This window comes from Candoia aspera, chromosome 9 (assembly GCF_035149785.1).
Source record: "Candoia aspera isolate rCanAsp1 chromosome 9, rCanAsp1.hap2, whole genome shotgun sequence".
Lineage (NCBI taxonomy): Eukaryota > Metazoa > Chordata > Lepidosauria > Squamata > Boidae > Candoia > Candoia aspera.
In genome coordinates, this window is record NC_086161.1 from 4,065,025 (window position 1) to 4,086,109 (window position 21,085).

At 44.4% G+C, this 21,085-nt stretch overlaps 1 protein-coding gene across 2 annotated transcripts; it reads left to right on the forward strand.

Annotated features, from left to right (window-relative positions):
* The first annotated feature begins 1 nt into the window (after position 1).
* On the forward strand, positions 2-17,708 carry POU2F3 (POU class 2 homeobox 3). 2 transcript variants are annotated; one of them, XM_063310898.1, is made up of 10 exons: positions 2-242; positions 1,480-1,582; positions 8,283-8,365; positions 9,831-10,013; positions 11,469-11,610; positions 13,201-13,337; positions 13,877-14,038; positions 15,328-15,385; positions 16,029-16,161; positions 16,936-17,708. In XM_063310898.1, the coding sequence occupies exons 1-10, from the start codon at positions 108-110 to the stop codon at positions 16,973-16,975; spliced, it is 1,176 nt and encodes a 391-aa protein (XP_063166968.1). In that variant the 5' UTR covers positions 2-107; the 3' UTR covers positions 16,976-17,708. The 2 variants fall into 2 exon arrangements, with proteins under 2 accessions (XP_063166968.1, XP_063166969.1); XM_063310899.1 differs by having other exon boundaries at positions 1,507-1,582.
* Positions 17,709-21,085: the final 3,377 nt, after the last annotated feature.

The window sequence follows — 21,085 nt, forward strand, 5'->3', positions numbered from 1 at the left end:
AACATTCCAATCATTTCAATAGACTACAATCCCACAGCAAGTCAGCTGAAGCTACCATATAGTCTTCTCCAGCCTGGTGCTTTTCAGATGTCTTAGATGTTGGTGTCATGATTGTTTCCTTTTGCTCACCCTTGCAGATTAAAACAGAAGACCTCAGTGACTCTTTGCAAACGTCCCTCTCCTCCAGATCAAGTCACTTAGCCCAGGGGGCTTCCATGATGCCTGGAGGACAAATTCCTGGGGTAAGAATTGGTCCTCTTCACACATTCAAGTACTGATGGCAAATTCAAGAATAGGAGTTTCCTAGAGGTGTGATCTGAAGGCCCTCAGAGCACTTCAGTCTAGGATGGTTCAGTTCTGATCAGTGTTTGAAAGAAATCCTTTGGGTACTCTCAACACAGATGAGAGGCAGGCCATTCTGGTTATATCCGCAGAAGAAAAAGGCTAGTGATGGGATGGTTTCTCGACGGCTTGTAGCTTAAGGAGAGTTGTATGCATGGCATGGAAAAAAGGAATAGAAATACATTTCTCACTTTCTCATTATGCGAACTTGATGCTGTCCAGTAAGGCTGACTGATGAAAGATTTGAGGGGAACAAAAAGGCTGTGGCCTCATTTCTTGAGTCCACAGCCAAAAGACACAGCTTTCAACCAGACTTACAAACATTTATGGAAGACAAGGGTATTGACATTTGTAAACTGTTCTTGCACATCCAGAAGGACCAGATGTAGTGCATTTAGAGTCAGTGAGTGATATGGCTGGATTCACACATTGCATGAACCTACATGAAACAAACCATGCTGCGCCTTAGCCTTCGAGCAATGGGTAAAGCCGGCCCCTGTGCTATGGGAATCCTGGTTTATGCCAGGAACGAGCAACTTTTTCTGGGCCAAGGACTTATTTAGCCTTTGAGTGGCCAAAGACCATGTTCCCCTGAACAGGGTGGGGCCAGATAACTAAATTTAGTGTGCTTTCATTTACATTTAAATTTAATTAAAATTAAACAGTACGTGTGATTACTCTCCAGTCATGCTTAATAACAACTTAATACTTCCACTCCTTATGTCACGTTAAGAATTACAGTTTTGGCCACACCTTTTTGAGAGAGCCACACCAATGATTTTAGGGGGCATACGCAAGCCCAGGTGTTCAGGCAAAGCAGTGCTGATCTTTGGCTTTATTGTGTTGTGTGAACCTGGTCAGGGGTTGCGCGGGGCGGTTATCCAAATAAAGACCTTGGTTAAACAAACAATAGTTTAGTACGATGAGGGCTGTATGGCCTGGGCTTCCAATGTTCCTTCTCAAGCCAAGAGAAAGCTGGCAATGGCCATGCATTTGCAGGTCTCTTATTATTTAGAAAAGAGGAAGAGGACAAATCAGAAAGCAGGAGGATGCCATCTGGAGAGGGACAGGTAGCCCAGCGATGGGCTGGCTGTGGAAGGGTGTCCTAGTATTTGACCTTGTCTTCTTCTCCTTCAGAATGTGAACTCTCTTCATACTTTGCAGCAACTCGTGCAAGTTCCAGGGCCTATGCAGTCTGTCCCCCTATTCCTGCTTTCTCAGGGCCCAGCAGGACAACAAGGTAACGTGAACATCCCTAAAGGCTGTTTGGTTTCTATAATGTCTGTGTAGATGTTGTTCCCTTCTCCTGAGACAGACCACCAGTTCTCCAAGCCAGGAACTACTGCTTTTTGCTCCTTCTCCCTTCTCTGAGGTCTAAGAGACCAATCTTTCCTCCAGGCATCCACTTCTCCTATTTCAACCACTGTTTTGCTGTTGACGGTGATTATTCGGTGTTCTTGCTACCCAGGTTAAATTTCCAGGACTCAGTCAGCTGTGAATCAGGAGCTCATAAATAGGTGAGGGCTCAAGTCTGGATCCCATCTTTTGCAATATCTAAGATTGTAGGATTGGATTTCTCCAGCAAGATTGCTATAAGTAATGCTGGAGAACCTGTGGGTCTCCAGATGTTCTTGAACTACAACAAATGGATGGTTGATTTGGCCATTCAAGTATTCAGCATGGCCATCATTCTGTAGCTTTTCCCATTTTGTGAATTTTTAGGGGAGTTTTGAGTTGCTAAGGGGTTGTTTGCCTTCTGTAAAGTAAATCACCAGGAGCTGAGAATCGGTATGGATTCCTCAGACTCTGTCCTTGTCTCTTACCTGCATGGCTGATGTGGCTGAGTTTAAAACTTCAGTAGCAAATGCCGTAGTGGTGAAAGACATGCTGAAGAGGATCAATTAAAAAACTAGCAGCTGCATGCCAACAACATGCTAAGATTGGTTCATGTGTGTTGAGAACCAGTCTTTTTGGCTAGTTTATGGATCAGTGTGTTCTACAATTCCAGAAATTGGGTTAATTCAGACCCCAGATGAAGTGTGTTGTGCGAAGACAGCCATTGTGTCCAACATTGGCTCAATTCCCGAAGGTTGAAATCATATGACACATACTTCCATAGCTGGATGCCTTCTAGTTAAGTTGATTTTCAACTTTCATGCCCCATGCTGAGTGGGGCTCATGGGAGCTGAAGTCCAACACAACTAGAAGATGCCAAGTTGAAGAAGGCTGAAATAACAGCTGCCTAGGAGTAAGTTCCATGAAGCTAAATCAGAACTCTGAGTAGATATAAACAAGTTTGCCTTATTAGCAAGGTAAATCTCAAGGGACCCATCTTTGATTTGAATGAAGAGCAGTAGCCTTTGATGCAGAAAGTTTAAGAGATGGAGAAATGATGCCACTGTACATTTCAAAGCCTCCAAAGTGTCTATGCTCTGAATGAGAGATTCCCTGGTACAAATTTGACCCTTGCTTTGAACTTGTCAATTGGCATAAGTAGATTACTTTTTCTCCATGTGGATTCTACCTTCCTGACTCCCCACCTTTCTGCAATACATAGAAGGTAATGTTGACCTGTCCTATAGAGTAGGTAGTTAGTTAGTTAGTTAGTTAGTTAGTTAGGTAGGTAGGTAGGTAGGTAGGTAGATAGATAGATAGATAGATAGATAGATAGATAGATCTTGCCAGTTTTTTTATTAATAGATATAGCAAAGATGGTATGTATAATCAGAGAGCTCTTCTCCAAAAGATTCAGTCTTTCCTCCTTGCAAAATTCAGGCATGCATCCCTTCATTTCTGAACACTGGATTGCTGAAGATGAACATGTGAATCTTCCTTGGATCCTCCTTGGATCAAAGAACACAATGCAAGTGCCTTGGTGCCAAGTCATATAGACCTTTTCAGGTGGAAATCAGCACTTTGAAATTTATCCAAAACATATTAGCAGCCAATGTGGCGGCCATAACCCAGGTGTAATATCTTCCTGGCTGGCTTCATTTTATACCAATTATAGATTCCAAGGGGTCTTCCAAGGCAGCTCCAGATAGAGTGTATTGCTGTCATTCAATCAAGCAGTAATGAAGGCATGAATTACTATTGTATGATCTCTAAGTAAGGTTGATGCTGGCACACCAACTGCAGTCAAGCAAAGGCCATCCTAGCCATGGCCTCCACTTGCTCTCCCAGTAGTAGCAGTGAGTCTGGGAAAAACCTTCTGTCATTGACCTGGTCCCTCATGGGTGATGCTTTCTTCACAAGAGACAACACTGGGTCTAACAGAGAACCAAGATGAACAAGCTAATTTCACCTTGCTTGGGTTCAGTTTTAGCCGGTGTTGTCCCTTCCAGACCTCAAAAGCTTCCAGGCACTGGGACAGGACTTTGACAGCATTGCCAGATTGGTCTGGGGTGGCACTGAGTATCATCTGCATATTGATGCATCACCCTGAATCAACTGAAGCCTCCTGGTGGCTTCATGTAGATGTTAAGAACCACAGGGTGGTGGAGGTAGAAGAGGAGGAGAAGGGTGTATTAGTTGATTAATATGACTGGTTCCAGGGAGGGCCTTTGGAGGATGGGGTATTGTATAGCATCTTTCAAGGCTGCAGGTATCACCCCTCCTTCCTGTAATGAGGCTTTGACAACCTCCAAAATCCAGCCCATCATGCTTCTCCAACTCCACAAAGGAGCCAGGAAGATCATGGCTCCCTTCCACAAGTGGCTGAGATCATGCTAGAGAGCACCCTATCTAGTTCCTCAGAACCAGCAGACCAAAAGGGGTCCTAGCTAATATGGCAACATGTCACTCCGGCCACATCACACTTTACCCATGAAGAGTCAAAGCTCTGAGGAATCTGAGTGACTTGGTTGACAAAGTTCTGGACAAACAGGTCACAACAGGAGTTTCACTTGCTTGTTCCTCCCCAAAAGGGGGTCCACCCTAAACAAGGTGACTGGCCAAAAATTCATTAACATAATAACAGAACAGTCGTACTGGTATTTTACATCCTATACCACTATGATATAGGTTTGAACTTGAGCATGTTCCCATGCTTGATCAGGTTCAATTTTTGCTTTCCTCTACCAAGACTCCAAGCATGGCTGCTGATGCTTTTTCAAGCTCTTCTGGAAACCAAAGAAACAATCAGGTTAGGCTTACAGAGAAGGTCTGGCAACCAGGCAATCAACAGAATTGCCTGTCCAATAGTTCAGGACTTTCCCAGCAACCTCTGAAATCCCCCTGAATCCATGAGGTTCCTAGAGTGGATCACTCTAATAGGTCCATTCACTCTACAGAGTTCATAGCTGGTGGTAATTTCATCTGAATCAGGAAATGATCACACCACGGGCTAGATGTAACATTCTCCATATCAGATTACCTTGAAACAGCACCTTTCAAGCTGATATGGGAAGATGAAAACAAGGTCCAATACAATTGACTGTATGGGTGAGGCCAGAAATTATCTGAGCAAACCAATGGTGACCATGAAGGCCATGAACTCCTGAGTCTTTGTAGACACCAAGGCATGGAGATTAAAAGCCTTCAGCATAAAAATAATGGGATAATTCCAAAACCAGGCCCAAGATCAAGTCCAGGAACATAGGCAGGGACTCTCCTGGATAGCAAGACAGCTATTATACCAGCAGGTTCTCCAGCTTGTTCCAGCCCCCCCCCACCCCCCACCCCCCCCAAAAAGAAAATCCTGAACATACTATTGCCTCAGAAGCAGAGTCCTTGGTCACAGGTACACCACCTTCTACCCAGCCTTGATGTCAAGATTACTGAAGGACCTCAAGTCCAGGAGGTCTTATTTCCATGAGGACTACATTGTACCCTCATCCAACCAGATTTTGATAACACAACAGCTGTACTTGCTCATCCACTGAGGTTATGGATGCACATGATCTTATTATAAATGAATCTGGCATTTCAGAGGCCAAGATCTCCAGCAATCCAGCCACCAGGACCAAGGATTTGGGTCAGCCATCAAAGAGCTCATTTCCCCTACCCTGGAATGGCCAGCTCAGTGCCCTTCTGCTTCTCCTGCTTTCTTGTAACTACAATGACTTAGAAAAGCAAATGGTTTCAGAGTCAAAGTTCAGAGCCAGTCTGCTGTAATCCCTGGAGCCACAGAGTCATGGTTCCTTGAGCCACCTGTCAATCTTCTTCTTTGGGGATGGATTATATCACCACTCGTCTTTTCCTATACAAACCTTCCCCACCCCACAGGAAGAGACTTGCCCAAATAGGTCTAACCAGCCACCCTACAGCTAGGAAGCAAAGCCATCAGGCTAATTTTTATGTCTGGCTCATTTAGATCCTATCTGGCTCAAATGTTGTAAAATTATTAGACGCAGTGGAGCAGTCTCCAAGCCTTCCAGAGCCACTCAGGGCTTGTGAGTCTAATTGTGCTGACAAGCATGCCCCTGATTTGCAACTTTCCAGGCACATGAAACTCTAACCAGCTCCTGCCCCATGGTAGTTTCAACAGTTCTGTTTTGCTTCCTTTCCTCTGGAGACATGACGTCAGGAGCAAAGCAAGGGTTTCACTAGAGGAGGTGCAAGAGCAGGATTACCCAAGTATTGAGTTGCAACCCAAAGGTAACTCCTGGTGACTCAGCTTTCAGTGGCAGACACTGAGCAGTTCCTGGATTCAGCACTCTTTCAAGACTCCAAGAGGCTTAAGGACAGGGATTTCTGCAGGGGAGGGCAAAAAAGCCAAGAAGGTGGCCTTGACCATGCAGCTAAAGCCCTGAGTCACAGGTAAAAAAGAGGCAGGGCTTCAGTTTTATGGTCAAGGCCACCTTCTTGGCTTTTTTGATCTCTCCTGAGGATGCTCAAATGTTCTTTTGAAGTCTTTGCGGGCTTTGTTCTCCCTCTGTCTGATTTCAGTGTAATTTAATTTTCCTTTAGTCTTTGTCCTTCGTAGTCGGTCATCTAGTTTGGTGTTTCTCTACCTTATCAACTTTAAGATGGGTGGACTTCTGGCTGGGGAATTCTGGGAGTTGAAGTCCACCCATCCTAAAACTGTCAAGGTTGAGAAGCACTGGCCTCGTTGATAGGAGCTGGTATATAAACTCCAAAACGCTTTAAAAACTCTTAGAGGTTTATTTTAGTTTATTCATTGTGGTGTCTTGAATGAAAAGTATTGGTCCATCTGATCATTTCAAATACTGAATCAGATCTGGGGTGGAGCCTGGGACAATTGCTTTCATTGCACACCCCCCCCCCCGCAAAAAGCCATATTTGAAGCAGAAATCAATGGCTTCCTCCAGTCCTCCAACCCCTTTCCCCAATTCTTAATTAAATTAAATTAAATTAAATTAAATTAAATTAAATTAAATTAAATTAAATTAAATTAAATTAAATTAAATTAAATTAAATTAAAGCAGGTTCTGACCTTCTAAAAGCTGAGCCTCTTTCTTGTCTCCATTCAACCAATATGCTACCCTAGGGTTGTTTAACTATGGCTTATTGAATAAGCTACAATTAATTTACACAATATGTTGAACCATAAACCATGGCTTACAACCACAGTAGCAGAGTTCACACTACATGGTAAAGCCACAAACCAGTGAACCATCTTATGGCTTACATGTGTGAAAATCCAACTCTCATCTACAAGCAAGCTGCCAAAATAGCCCTGTTTACAAGTCATGCAGAGTCATCAGAAGGCCTCCTGGCTTGCGCAAACCCAAGCATCGTGGTATATAAAACAGAGTTTAAGGCTTATTGAACTGGATGAACCCGGCCAGCTGGGGCTCATTCAATAAACTATTGTTAAATCACAGGATGAACCAGGCCTACATATCTTGCAGGCAAATACTTTGATTAATCATAGGATATACATGCTGGCAAATACATAATTTAAGGTCAATGTTATAATGTCAATGAGATTGCAAGAACTATTTTAATAACAGCAACAATAATATGATAATGACAACTGGCAATGAAAGATATATTGTGACTTGTAAAAGAGATAGGTAGATACAGTATATAGTCAGTGAAGAAGCTGAGTTGGGTGGAAGACCATGAACACTGGTGCCAGCTGAAACACAGCTGAAGTGTGGGTCTGCCACCACCCCCTTGAGCTGTCACACCCGTTGTGCAACCAGGAGGCCCAGGCAGCAGGTGAAGGTTCTGCTGTGATTTCCTTTTTTAATAAAAATGCCCAACCTGTTTTCACCCTGTGCAACAATCCCCAACACTAACAGAGGCCTCATAAGGAAGAAAGACACCAGCCAATTTGTCTGTTTGGTGGCAGGCAATTCAAGCTGTTGCGTCACCTTTGTCACCAGGTTGCCTAGAGCAATTTGTTTTATTGTTGCAGCCATGCGCTGTGAGACAGGGATGGTTGCATTGACTTAGCTTGCCCCAACCTGGCTGGGAGTGATGGGAGTTGTAATGCAACATGCTGGGAGAGGGAGGTGTGTGTGCCAGGTTAAAAGTAGCAATCTCTGAGATCAAGGTGGTTAATTATAAAGCTACAATCCTAGGTCATTTTCTTAGGAATAAGCCCACTAGACCCAGCGAACTTTACTTCTGCATTTTTTAAAAAATGAGATGGAATGCTCAGGTGTCAAGAGTGATTCGCTGTTCATGCACTTTGACTTCCAGCTCTGAGAATTGCAACTGGCTGCTTCACTCGGCTTTTTGCTTCAAGCAGTTCCTACTTATGACATGTTAGTTATCTCAGGGGAGAAGGGTTAATCTGCACGTGCATCTCTTCCTAGATGACTAATAAAGATGTGAAATATTGCACTGGGGAAAGGGCAAGATGAGACTCATTGCCACACAAATGGAATAATGGGGGAAGAGCTGGGGTGCCTCTTCTGACTGTCAAATTTGAGACACTGGTCAACGGCCTGCATTTGGGCTTTGTGGAATGAGGCTCTTTGGGTGGAACTGAAGGATCTGACTGAATTTTCCTCACTCTCTTTCAGCTCTGCAGTCAAATCTTCTCTCCTTTCCTCAACAGCAAAGTGGACTTCTGCTCCCGCAGCCTGGACACAGCTTAGCATCTCAGGTAATTCCCATTAATAGAGTTGCTGTTATGGTCATTTGGTTAAACTCTGTTACGCCAAACTCAATCTGGAGTTCAAGCCCATATTTTGAAGAGGTCCATATTGGTCCCTGGAATTTCAAACGTAACCCCAACCAAGGGAGGACCTTGTGGGCTTTGATCACCAGGGCTGCAAGATGTGTGGACTTCAGCTCTCAGAATTCTCCAGCCAGCTATGCTGTGCTGGCTGGAGAATTCTGGGCATTGAAGTCCACACATCTTAAAGTTGCCCAGATTGAGACAACCTGGTCTTGACTTTTTTCAACCTTACCTGTGGAAGCCCTGCTCACAGTTCATGTGTTATGAAGGTTATCTCATTCTAAGAAATGGAAAGCCTACAACCTCTTATGCTGTCAAATGCCATACATTCCTGCACGTCATTGTCAATACTGTCTAACATGAAAATCACTGCATGCCACTTCATCCAGGCTATTCTATATTAAATCCCTTGCATATAACTGATGTCCATTATTAGCAAAGCTATCTCAACGACCAGTGCAGGCCAGGCATCAAGTCCTCAAAAATATGAAGGACCAACTGTTGACATCCAACAGGTAAATGAATTCCCAATACAAAATATTCAGCAATGCTTCAAACATTTGTATCAGGGGAAAATATTTCTGGAGGGAATTCCACTTGAAAATGCACAGAGGAGAAATCTGAGAGTCTTTGGGGAAACCAAATGCTAACTTGTTTATATAGCTTGGGAATCCCAGGCCAATGGGTTAATCAGTGGGTGTTTCTCTTCCAAGAATTTTATTGGAAGGTTTTCTCTAAGTGTTTCCCAAATGCTACAATAATTGCACTTGATGAAATCTTTTACCTTGCAGGTTCATAATCCTGTTGCCAAGCCTAGTTTGACGTAGCCACCTTCCTATTCACAGTTTAAGTGCGTTGTCTCTGTCTCCCTCTCTCTGTCTGTCTCAGTGTCTGCTTCTGAAATTTCACAGGGCACAATAGCTCATTAAAATGCCCACAAAGATTAGGATCGTGGAACTCAAAGGGAGGCCTCCTTAATTTGGGTTCAGTACCTGGTGACTGCAGGGACACATTAAAGGAGTTTTCTTGGCAATACTATGGAAATGGGTTACACTTGCTGGGATGTTTTTCAGCTTCCCGGTCTATCCTACTGCCTGGGGTTTCCTGATAGACACCCATCCTAGTGCTAATGAGGTCCAACCTTGCTGAACTTCTGTGATGACACCATCCATGAAAAGTATTAGCTGGTTTGTGGGAGCATCAGAAACTTAATGTGTCTGTGGTTTGACCTGCAGCTATAGATCCCATGATGTTCTCCTGATGGTGTGCTCTCCCAGATGTGTCTGGGCACATGTGGCTGGGAATTCTGGAACAGGTTGGCAAGGGTTGAAGAAGGATGAGTTGTTGCTGCAATATAATGACAATTCCACAATGGCTTGTGTTTTAACAGGCAGTGGGACGTCCTGGACACCCTGGGACATTGTTGGAGCCTCACCTTGAGGCCCCTCAGCACTTACAAGTTGCCAAACATTTGCCATCTTCCATGGCAACAGATGAAGCAAATGATTTGGAAGAGCTGGAAAAATTTGCCAAGACTTTTAAGCAGAGGCGCATCAAACTGGGGTTTACACAGGTGAGAGGGGTCTCATGCCGGCTGGACAGTTCACGGACCTTCACTCACAGGGAAGGGCCCTTCTAGGCCTAGCTGCAGTGCAGTGGCACCACTGGGAAGCCTTTAAGTTGTATGCTAAGAGGAGGAAATGAAATAGCAGTAAAACACGCTTGTGCATGGCATGGGAAAGATGGCCAAAGCTTCAATCACAGAGGCACAGCCACCATCTTGACTTTTTGGACCCCCTCTGTAGATGTCCCAAGCCTTTGACTCTGCCTGAATTGAGCATTGCACATTCCCTCCCTCCCTCCCTCCTTTCCTTCCTTCCTTTCTGCTTGTAAACTACTTGGGGATTAACAGATGAAGATCTGTTGTTATAACTAATACATAATTTGTAAATTTTAATTAGTTTTTCACTTATTTACTTATTTTTCCAATTTGTACCTGCATGCTCCTCACAAAGCCAGTCTGTGGTTTTATTATAATAGCTAATGTAAGTAGCAAGCCATAATTAATTATATTACATAATTCCATTACAACTATGTGTTACTGTATAACTAATGTTTAATTTACTCGAAAAGAAGATGGCCCTGAATTTAAGGCAATTCTCCTGCAAAAGGAAGAGGAGACAGAACACTGTAAGCACAGACAAAAATCCTAGGCAATGTCCAGCCCCATTTGGTCAATTCGAGATTGCCAATTCCAGATGGAATCGATCCTAGGTATTCCTTCCCACCTCCATAAAGACATGTCTATGTGTGTGTGCATATATATGGATGTATGTGCATATGTATACAGATTACACACACACACACACACACACATATATACACCAGCCACAATGTTATTCCAAGAAAGAGCGGGCCAGAACATAAACACATGCACTCACACACACACTGTTACTGTTGTTGTGATCAGTCCAAATCAATCCAGTGCAAGAAGGAGGCCTCTTCGCTGGAGGCGATGGACCATAATCTGCTACACTGGTCCAGTAGATAGATAGCATCATGTAAAAGCAATGTATTTATCTAAGCATTGATTCTTTGTGTTTAGCACATAGTATTTTATTATTGTATTTTCTTTTACCTCTTTTATCCTGGAAATAGACCTTGTATTTTACCTTTGTTTTCTTTTGTTTGATATGGTCCTAAGACTAATCAACCAATAATCTGTCTGTCTGTTTGTCTGTCTACTTTATCTTTCTATTATCACACTGGTCCAGCAGATAGAACGTTTTAGTCTAGGACTGGAAGAGAGGGACTGGCTCAAAGTGATCCAGTTGACTTCCCTGCCTAAGTCCATCCTACCCCACAAGGGGGTTCCTACGAGGAAAAAGAGGGGAAAAGAGGGGACCTATTAGGGGACCTCAAGTTCCCAGAGGCAAAGTCAGATATTGATTGAACAAGTCCATAACTCAATGATCTCCCTCCCCCAGGTGCCTTAGCCCCTTTTCTGACCATCTTCTGCTCCCCATAGGGCGATGTAGGTCTGGCTATGGGGAAGCTCTACGGGAATGACTTCAGCCAGACCACCATTTCCCGCTTTGAAGCTCTCAACCTGAGCTTCAAGAACATGTGCAAGTTAAAACCACTCCTGGAGAAATGGCTGAGCGATGCAGGTACAATTACATTCAAGAATCAACAATGTTCTTCCCCCTCCCTTTTGTAACTCTTCGTTCATTGGACATTTTCGGATTTTCTTTTTTTGGCAGTGGGGAGGGAATTCCCAATGCCGTAAGTTGTTTCCTTTTGAATGTTTTAGTTTCCATTTGCCAGAACTACCTTAAGAATGCATGTGCATTTAATGCACTTAAATATTCTCAAAGCTTTGTGATGTACAATGAGTTGTTTCTACATGTTTATAAGCCCAAATGGACCACATTACTGTGATGACCACTTTTAGCCACTAGGGGTCAGTAGAGTGTGTTGAACTCCCAAAATACAGAATAAACCAATACCATGATGAAAATCACGTAATATGCCTGCTTTCGCATTCATTAGAACCCTTGTTGAAATGCCATGTTGATCGATCCAGGAAAACACAATGACAGACTTAAATTTGACATTTGTAACATTCAGATGGAATGACGGTACTTTTTTCCAGTAAAGTTAAATCAAGTGAATTTGCAGAAAAGTTCTGGTTGTTGAAGCATGACATACATGAAAGGGGAAGGGAGGGTAATATTTCTACCTTCTTCTGAAAAGGCAGCGGATATTCAAATTTGTTCTCTGGCACAAATCAGAACCCTCCAATTTTTTGTAACAGAGGCAGAAAAAGCAACCGGGTCTTATATTACCCACAGCCTAAGTTAAATAATGTTGGAACTACAGAAACAATCGACACCATCACGTCAAGTTGATAGACACTGTCAAGTCAAGCTAATAGGGCAAGAGAAGAGCATTTATTATTATTATTATTATTATTATTATTATTATTATTATTATTATTTTTAGACAACATCTCATCCGAAGTAGCCATTCCATCTGGAAAGCTCCCTTATAGATATTGGAAGAATTAAGGGACTTTACTTTAGGTTGTTTTGGATTCTGCCTTCAGAAAATACATCCACTCTGCAAAGGATTCAGGGAGATATTTCCATTAAATATGGTTCTGTTTCTTCACGACGTTGGTTGGAGAGCCAAAGAAGATACAGGTAGTCCTGGACTTACGATCACAATTGGGACCAGAATTTCCATCATTGTGGTCATAAGTCAAGTCACCACGTGACCCGACCTGATTTTGTGACCATTTTTACAGTGATTGTTAAGCAAAACCAACTTCCCCAATGGGCATTTTTTGCTGGAAAACAGCAAAAAAGTCACAAAACAAGATCATGTGACTGTGGGACACTGCAACCCATCGTAAATGCAAGCCAGTTGCCAAGTGCCAGAAATGCAATCATATATCTGCAGTGGGTGGTGCAATGGAAATGTTTTACAGGCCATAAAGCACCCATTCCAAGACCATCATAACTTTGGACCATTGTTAAACAAATGGTCGTAAGTTGAGGACTACCTGTAATTGCCTTCATGTCTTGCTTTTGGTTTCTGAGAAGTACCAGTTTGTGAACAGAATGCAGGATTCAGAATTGGCCTTTCTGCCCTATTGAATATATCTACCCCAACTGTTCGCTGCTGTGACCTTTTACCAGAACCCTTTCCCTTCTTGCAAGTGATTTTGGCTTGCCTCTTCTCTCCCGTCCCCACAGAATCATCCCCCTTGGACTCTTCTGTGAGCAGCCCAAGTTCTTACCCCTCCGTGAACGAGATGTTTGGGCGCAAGAGGAAGAAACGAACCAGCATTGAGACCAACATCCGCTCCACACTGGAGAAGCGGTTCCAAGACGTAAGCACGGCTGTCCACTCCTGGAGTGGTGTAGGCAGATGTCCTGGTAGTGATGCTAAAATCAAAGAATACTAGATGAAAATTGACAACTTTTGGCAGCCTGTTTTTCAGCAGGGGCAAACAAAAAGGCATAAAAGAGGAAAGACAGGCCAGGAGCTAGGGAATTAGCCAGGCAGGGACAGATCTGGCTCCTTCTTCCAACCTAATTCAGAACTATTTCCAGCCAGAAGAACCAACAGGTTGCTGGAGGAGAAGCTTGGAGCTGTAGGAAAGACAATCCCACTTTCCTTTTTTCTTTTGCCTTTCATTGCTCAACTCCTCTAGCTCTCGGCTAGAGAGGGAAGTTGTCAAAACATTCCAGAAGTCAGCAGTGGTAAAGCTGCTTCTATAAAACTGCCCAGGAAAGGACCCTCGGAGTTGGACTCAACTCAAGGCCGTCCTTCCTTTTCCAATCTCCCCCGCACCGAAGCACACCAAGCAGGGACGGCCGCTCCTGTCGATCCTTCCAACAGGGCTTATTGTGGGCTTTCTCTCAGCAGAACCCCAAGCCCAGCTCAGAGGAAATAGCCCTGATTGCAGAACAGTTGTCCATGGAAAAGGAAGTGGTCCGAGTCTGGTTCTGCAACCGAAGGCAGAAGGAAAAACGTATCAGCTGTCCGATGCCCTCTCCCATAAAATCACCCCTCTACAACTCCAGACTGGTAAGTAGGGCGGGCTGGGCCCCTTTTTCTCTAGGGGGAGGGGGGAGGGAGGGAGGGAGGAAGGAAGGAAGGAAGTCCAAGACCAGAGACCAGCTCAGGATAGCTTCAGCCTGTCTCATCAGAAGCTGGGAGTTTATTACTTATTTGCTTTCTATAGCCGCCCACCTCAACAAGTGACTCTGGGCAGTGTACAGTCATAAAAACATAAAGCAATTAAAAACAATTACAGCAATGCAGAATGAATGTGTGTATGGTCGCCAAGTGAAATTATCACCATGGATGTCAATACAGCCAAGAAGCAGGGCCCTTAGCACATGGAGGTGAAGGGTGATGAACCCCGTCATGAGGTTAAGGAGGAGAGTGAGTGTTCCTTGGACATGGTTCATACAGGTGGAAAGTCCCAGTGTGCTGCATACCAGAAGGTTCTTGCTTCCAGTCCTGGTCAGTGAACCCAAATAAAGAAGGCCTCCATAATTCCTTCCCTGCAATCCTCATCTATAACAAAGCAAATGTACACCTCTAAATTTTCCTTGCAGAACAGGTGGAAAGCTTGGATCCCCCACCAATGCCGCTGCACTACAATTCCCAGCAGCCTTCAGGACAAATGCTGGGGGCTTTGATTCAGCCACATCTATGGGCAGGGGTACGCGTGTAGCAAGCCCGCCAACCAGGAGCTCTTCCTGCCTGCATCATTTCTTTTTACAAGGCTGTGCAGCAGCGAAGAGGGTGCTTTTAAGGAAAGGCTTGGCACCCAAGAGAAACTATGACAAAGCGAATCCCTGGATAGAATGGAAGGGAGTTCCCCCTGTCCGTGCCCCCCACCCCACCCCAATGCTCCAGGTGTAATAGAATTTCCCCAGCCAGATTCCTCAACAGGGTTGCCGGCAAGGAGGGCTCCATGTTGGCTCTGAGTCACTAGAAGGAATGGAACCTTTTCCCAACTCTGGGGTCCTGAGTCACCTGCACCTTCCAGTGACTCATACCTGCTGCTTCCTGCCTGCCTCCTTCTAGGAGTTTGGGTGTTAGCCATCTAAGCCAGCTGCAGTATCAGCAATACAGAACGTTGAGGAAGCAAATCACATCAGTGAATGAATGAATAAATAAATAAACACACAGCATGTTGTTCAAATGTCTACTCTAGAGCGGTCATATCTGGGCTGCAAGTTTCTGGTTGGCATTAGATGACAAGGAGGTCATGCTTCTTCTCAAGCGCCACATGTGCAGGAGGGACCTGGCAACCTTTCCTTTGTAGATCAAACCCTCCAGATTTAACTCCATCTCTTCTGCAGGTTTCTACTTCAGGATCTTTGGGTCCCCTTTCTGCCCACAGTTCCATGCATGGTGCAGGTAAGTTCCACCAAGAATGGGTCTATTTTTTTTTCTTTGTGCTCTCTCGCATTATTGTAAACCTGGCTTCATTTTATATCTTTATTTTCAAAACATTTGTATACTGCTTCAACAAAAGAAAAGGGGACCTGGGATTCTTCAAGCATTTTGTGCTTGGAGAACTGCATCCCTAAACTCCTTGGCAGCCACAGATCCTGAGACTGACCAAGGAAAGTCCTCGCTGATGTAGGGTCAAATGCAGGGGTGTCCAAACAGGGCAAAGGCCAAAAACTCAAGATGACAGCTGTGACTGTGTGGTCAAAGCCTTGACTATTTTTTTAAACACACAACACAGGTAAAAAAGAGGCAGGGCTTCAATGACACAGTTGCAACCTCCTCCTTGACTTTTTTTGACTCTGCCCACAGATGCCTCTGTGAATTTAAAACAGCCTCTTGCAACCGTCTCTGGCAGCAGGACTTCAGCTATTATGAGGACACTAATGTGGCAAATGTACTTTCAACATGCAAAAAAAGTGTGTGTGTGAGAGAGAGAGAGAGAGAGATCATTAAAAGATCTTGAAGTTACGGATACCTACTGATGCACACACAGTCCTCCCTCTATTGTGCTTCCTGCCTATTCATAATGTTCTTCTCTATTTCCTAGTGTCTTCTTCTTGCTCACCTGGCCATGCCAGCCGGTCCTCATCCCCTGGCACAGGACTTCACACCAACACTCCTGGCATGCCTCAAAACACCTCTAAAGTAGCCATCAATTCATCCAGTTTCAACTCCTCTGGGTAAGGCTGCAGGGAGAGGATGAACCTTGCTGTTTGTGTTATTCTGTGGGACAAGAGAGTTCTGTGTGTAAGACCAGGAGACACATGGACAATAGGGATGAGGAAGGAACTGGCCAGTTGGTCCCAGGGATTATGTCCAGTGCAGTGTTTCTCAGCTATGGGAACTTGACGATGGGTGGACTTCAACTCCCAGAATTCTCCAGCCAGCATAGTCCATAACTGGACTTCATTTGACCATAGCTGGCTGGAGAATTCTGGGAGTTGAAGTCCACCCATCGTCAAGTTCCCAAGGTTGGGAAACACTGGTCCAGTGTAACATCCAGTGCAGTGTTATTCCGAATTGATAACAATCCTTGTAAGAATGCAAGAATCTTCCATTACTGATTAGTTCATTTAGTTAAGGCTTATGATGGCTATAGACCAGCACTAAAATGCTAGCTACCCTTCAAAATCATCCTCTTGCTTTTTCCCCCTTGGGAAATTGGCAGAGTCTGGGAGAAGAATTTTGATATTTCCTCAAATGAAAAGTAGGAGACAATGGTTGAGGCAAATAAATAAATAAATAGGAGGGCACGAATTGTACACCCCCGATCTGAATTTGTTCCACTGCAGTTGAGTGATAACAACATTTTTCTTGAAAGGGAGATGTCTGGCCATTCAGCACCAGGCATCATAGCCAACTAGGCCCCTCTCCCATCTTGTCCCGGCCCTGCCCCGTGAAGGCACCCACCGTTCAGAGAAAATAATCGAATGTGTTGCCTTTGTGTGTTTCAGATCATGGTACCGATGGAACCAGCCTACTTACCTCCATTAAAGCATAATTTTGGAAGAGCATCCACAATGACCTGTCTTTCCTCTGTTTAAAAAAAAAAGTGGGGGAGCCTTCACATCCTTCGGTGGACCACTTCCCCAGGAAGCGTTTCCTTGAGCAAATGTTTCGCACATTGGCACTGACGACTTTTGGCAAGGGCAAACCTCCAGTCGACTGATGTAAACTGAACTGTCAAAGAGACTTAAGCTACAAGGGGTCCCTCTCTACCTGAGAGGGCTGTGTGGTGTATGTGTGTTCTCTGTAAGCCCACCAGCTTGCCAGCCTCAAGAGCATCTTTCTTGGGATGCATCTGCAGAAAAGCTTCCACGTCTAGGTCTAAATATGCCCTTGAGGATTTTCTACTCTGAGCCAAGGCTGCCCAAATTATTTCATTTAAGGATTGAATGTGGATGGTCCTCTTAACTGCCCTCTTCCAGAACAAAGTGACGGCGCTTTGTCAGTGAAGAGGTGCATCTAACGTTGCCTACTCAACATTTTGAAGTGCATTTTTTAGGAAGAGGGGAGGGGGGTTCAAGGTGCATGGCAGATTTTTGTTCCACAGACACATCAGGGTGAGAATCTGCAGCCTAGTGAGGCTGACAAGTAATATGGCTGTCAAACTGATGTGCATTTAATGGTTCAAAAGGGATGGTGGATTGACCCGGCGCATCTCGAATTCCTGCAGTGCAGAAATGTGGAGATTTTAGCCTCAAAGCATTCGCTTTTCTAATGGGGGGGGGGTATTGTAGAATAAGCTGTGCTCCGTGTGTATATGCCTTACACAAACCTGATGTCTTCTACCTTGCTTCTCAACAAACTGGTTATGCAGTTTTTCATGCACAGGGATTCAAATTCAATCTGGAAAACTTAGAATTGGCATCAGGGGTCGACCAGGACAATTGCCCTGAGTAAGTGACATACTTCCTCTCCATAAGCTCCGTATCCTGAGCACTTTTGAAGCTATTTTTAAAAGCTTTAAAAATATTTGTTTTAAGTATGGGAAGGGATGGATGCTTATCCATTTATCTAATCATGTAGACAACCTCCTTCCTTCCTGTGCATAGCTGTCTTTTTTTTTTCTTTTAGTACAACATTTCTGGGAGGAGATGCCATTGACTGGACCATAAAAGATGTGCCAGCTGGTCCAGTCAATTTCACGCTCCCTTCATCAGGGACAGGAACCAAACAGCTTTATTCTCCAGGGTCTGGCTTCATTCGGGGCACTCCTCTCTGTCCCACTTTCCAAGCGTGCAGTGCTATGGAGCAGAGGGGAAGGTGGGGAAGAAGAATGGGGAAGCCAGCCAGGGGGTATCTGGAGGATTTCCCTGGGATACAAGTTGCTTTCCTTTAGAGTAAGGTGCTGCTCGAGAATCCAAAGTGAGATCATGAAGACTGGAAAAGATGTGGGGAAGCTGCAGGAAGGTGGGGGGAAGAGGAAGGAGGGAGGGAACATGAATTTTTTAAAAATAGCCACAGGAAAAGTCTTAAGCAGCTGCTTATCGTCATGTCTCCTGGAGCTGCTGTTCATTAAAACTTCATGCATGTGCCACCCCCCAGCAGGAGGTTGCTACACTATATAGGCAAGCCTTCTCTAACTTCACACCTTTGAAATATCCTGGCATCGGTTTCTGGAAAGTTGGAAGCTGGCAGGGGTCTTGGCTCAATCTGCAAGGCGGCAGCAAGGGGGAAAGATGGTACCCAGCCCTGGCACAGAATGTTTTGCTTATTTTGAAGAAGTAAACCTGAGTTGGACAATTCTTATGCTATGTTTTTCTTTGAGGCCTATTAGCTCTTTATGGGGGAGGGAAATGAGGGTGGGCTGAAAAATTCTGCATTCTCCCCACCCCACCCCTGTAGCCATTCAGTTTCATTTGCAGCATGCTTTCAGGATTTCTTCCAAAGGAGAAAAGAATTTTGTGTACAATCTCCTAGGCAGAGTGGGGTGTTCTTGCACCCTTGTTTGCTAGTGTGTGCATTTGTGTGTGTGTGTGTGTGTGTGAATGTCCTGCCTTTCAGCACACAGATCTTTGACCAGCGCTCTGCACCCTCCCTGGGATAAATAGAGAAGATGGCCATTGTGCCAGAACAGTCAACCACCACCCATCCCTCTGTAGGGACACATACATACAAAGAGGCACAGCTGCAATTGTGCTGCTGCAGCCGCCATCTTGACTTCTTTGACCTCTCACGTGGACGCCACTGCTCCCTGGCTTCATGTTGGGACTAAATCCCAAGGGAAGAACTTAAGTCCAGGTCCCTCTCATTGGCTGTTTTTCAGACCAGGAAATTCAGCCAGGGAAGGATCATGGGCTTGGAAAGAGGTCAGCAGAGAATACCTGGGCCCGCAGAAGCCCTTCTGTGACCTCTAACAACAAGCTGAGAAACCCCACCAAGAAAAAAAGTAAAAAAAATTCCTGGGAATCCTGAGAATAAAACAGAAATCCCGAATCACCTTCTGCAGGAACAAGAAAATATTCAGGGGATTTCCAGACTAGTTTTTTTTTTTTCCCTTTAAAAATTGCCCTTTCAGCTGCAGATCTGTTTGGTGGCAGTGAATGCGTCACAAGACGAAACTTTTCCTTAAGTCAAAGGCCTCCCGCCCCCTCCCCAAATGAGAAATCATTCGATGCACTGCACTTTCTGGCTTGTTACATTAACTATTATCATTTAGCCCATGCAGCTCCCCGCTCCCATCCTGTCCCAGCACAGTAGCATAAAAGGGTTTTTAAGATCGCAATCACACTGGGGGGGTGGGGGGTCAATTTGCATAGCTTCTCTTTCCTCACGCCATTTCCTCTAACCTCCATTTCTCTCTCTTTGGGGGTTTATGTAACTCAGGAATGAAAATTTTGAAGATTTTATGTCTGTATGTGTGTGCGTTGTTTCAGTTTCATTAATCCCAGGAGCTTACTTAGGGCAGAAATGCAAGGCGGAGGGCATCCGGGCAGGTCTGTTTTTTTATATATATACCTAACTTAGGACCTGTTACCATGGCCGAGCTTAGCTCAGTGGTGATCAGGAGTTCCTCCTAATCAGAAGCTAAACCTTAGCTGGGGCAAATTAGAGGTAGTCCTTGCTTAACGACCACAATTGGGACCAGAATTTCGGTTGCTAAGCAAAACAGTCATTAAAGGAATCCAACCCGATTTTATTACCTTTTTTGCAGTGGTCATTAAGTGAATCACTGCAGGTGTTAAGTGAACCCCCTGGTTGTTAAGCAAATCATGCAGTTCCCCATTGATTTTGCTTGCCTGAAGCTGTCTGGGAAGGTCAAAAATGGCGATCACGTGACCATGGGATGCTGTGATGGTCGTAAATGGGAACCGGTTGCCAAACAGCTGAATTGTGATCACATGACCACAGGGACACAGCAATGGTTGTAAGTGTGAGGATGGGTCTAAAGTCAGTTTTTTCAGCACCGTCATAAGTCCAAACTATCATTTTTATGAATGGTTGTTAAGCGAGGACTGTCTGTAACCTTTGAGACTAAGATTAAAAACTTTTCAAAGACTTATTTTTCAGAGTTTGAACACCAGCCGTAATGGCATCATGGAGAAGGTAGGGCTGAAAATTGGTGGGGTGGAAAAATTAAATAAGTACGTTACACCTTTTTTTTCTTTTCGTTTTTTGGCCTTCACGTCAGACTTGACCGCTGACAAATACAGGGACATGTCCATGCAGTTTGCTTAGTAACCGGTTTTCAGAAGTGTGTCCTTCCCTTTGTGCATAAGGAGGAGCAGAACCCAGATTTCCTGGGTCTTAGTCAAGCATCTCCATCACTAGATCAAACTGGCTGTCCTGCTATGGGGCTCAGGGTTTAACACCTTGATTTCTCTTAGTCTTATGCCACAAACAAAACCTTGGAAAATCACACCTCATCCTACACAAGAAAGGTCCTTCCAAGAATTCTGTCCCTCTTTTGGGGGAGATGGGTGGTAGCAAAATTTGAAAAATAAATAAAGAAATAAACTTGCTAACATTTTGCATAGTCACAGTCAGGAGCTGAGATTCAGCCCCTGGTTTCTGCGGTTAAGGGCGTGTTGAATCAGCAGCAGCCACTGACTTGGCCCGTATCATGTCATTTGGGAGCTATTTGGTATACGTGAAAAATTA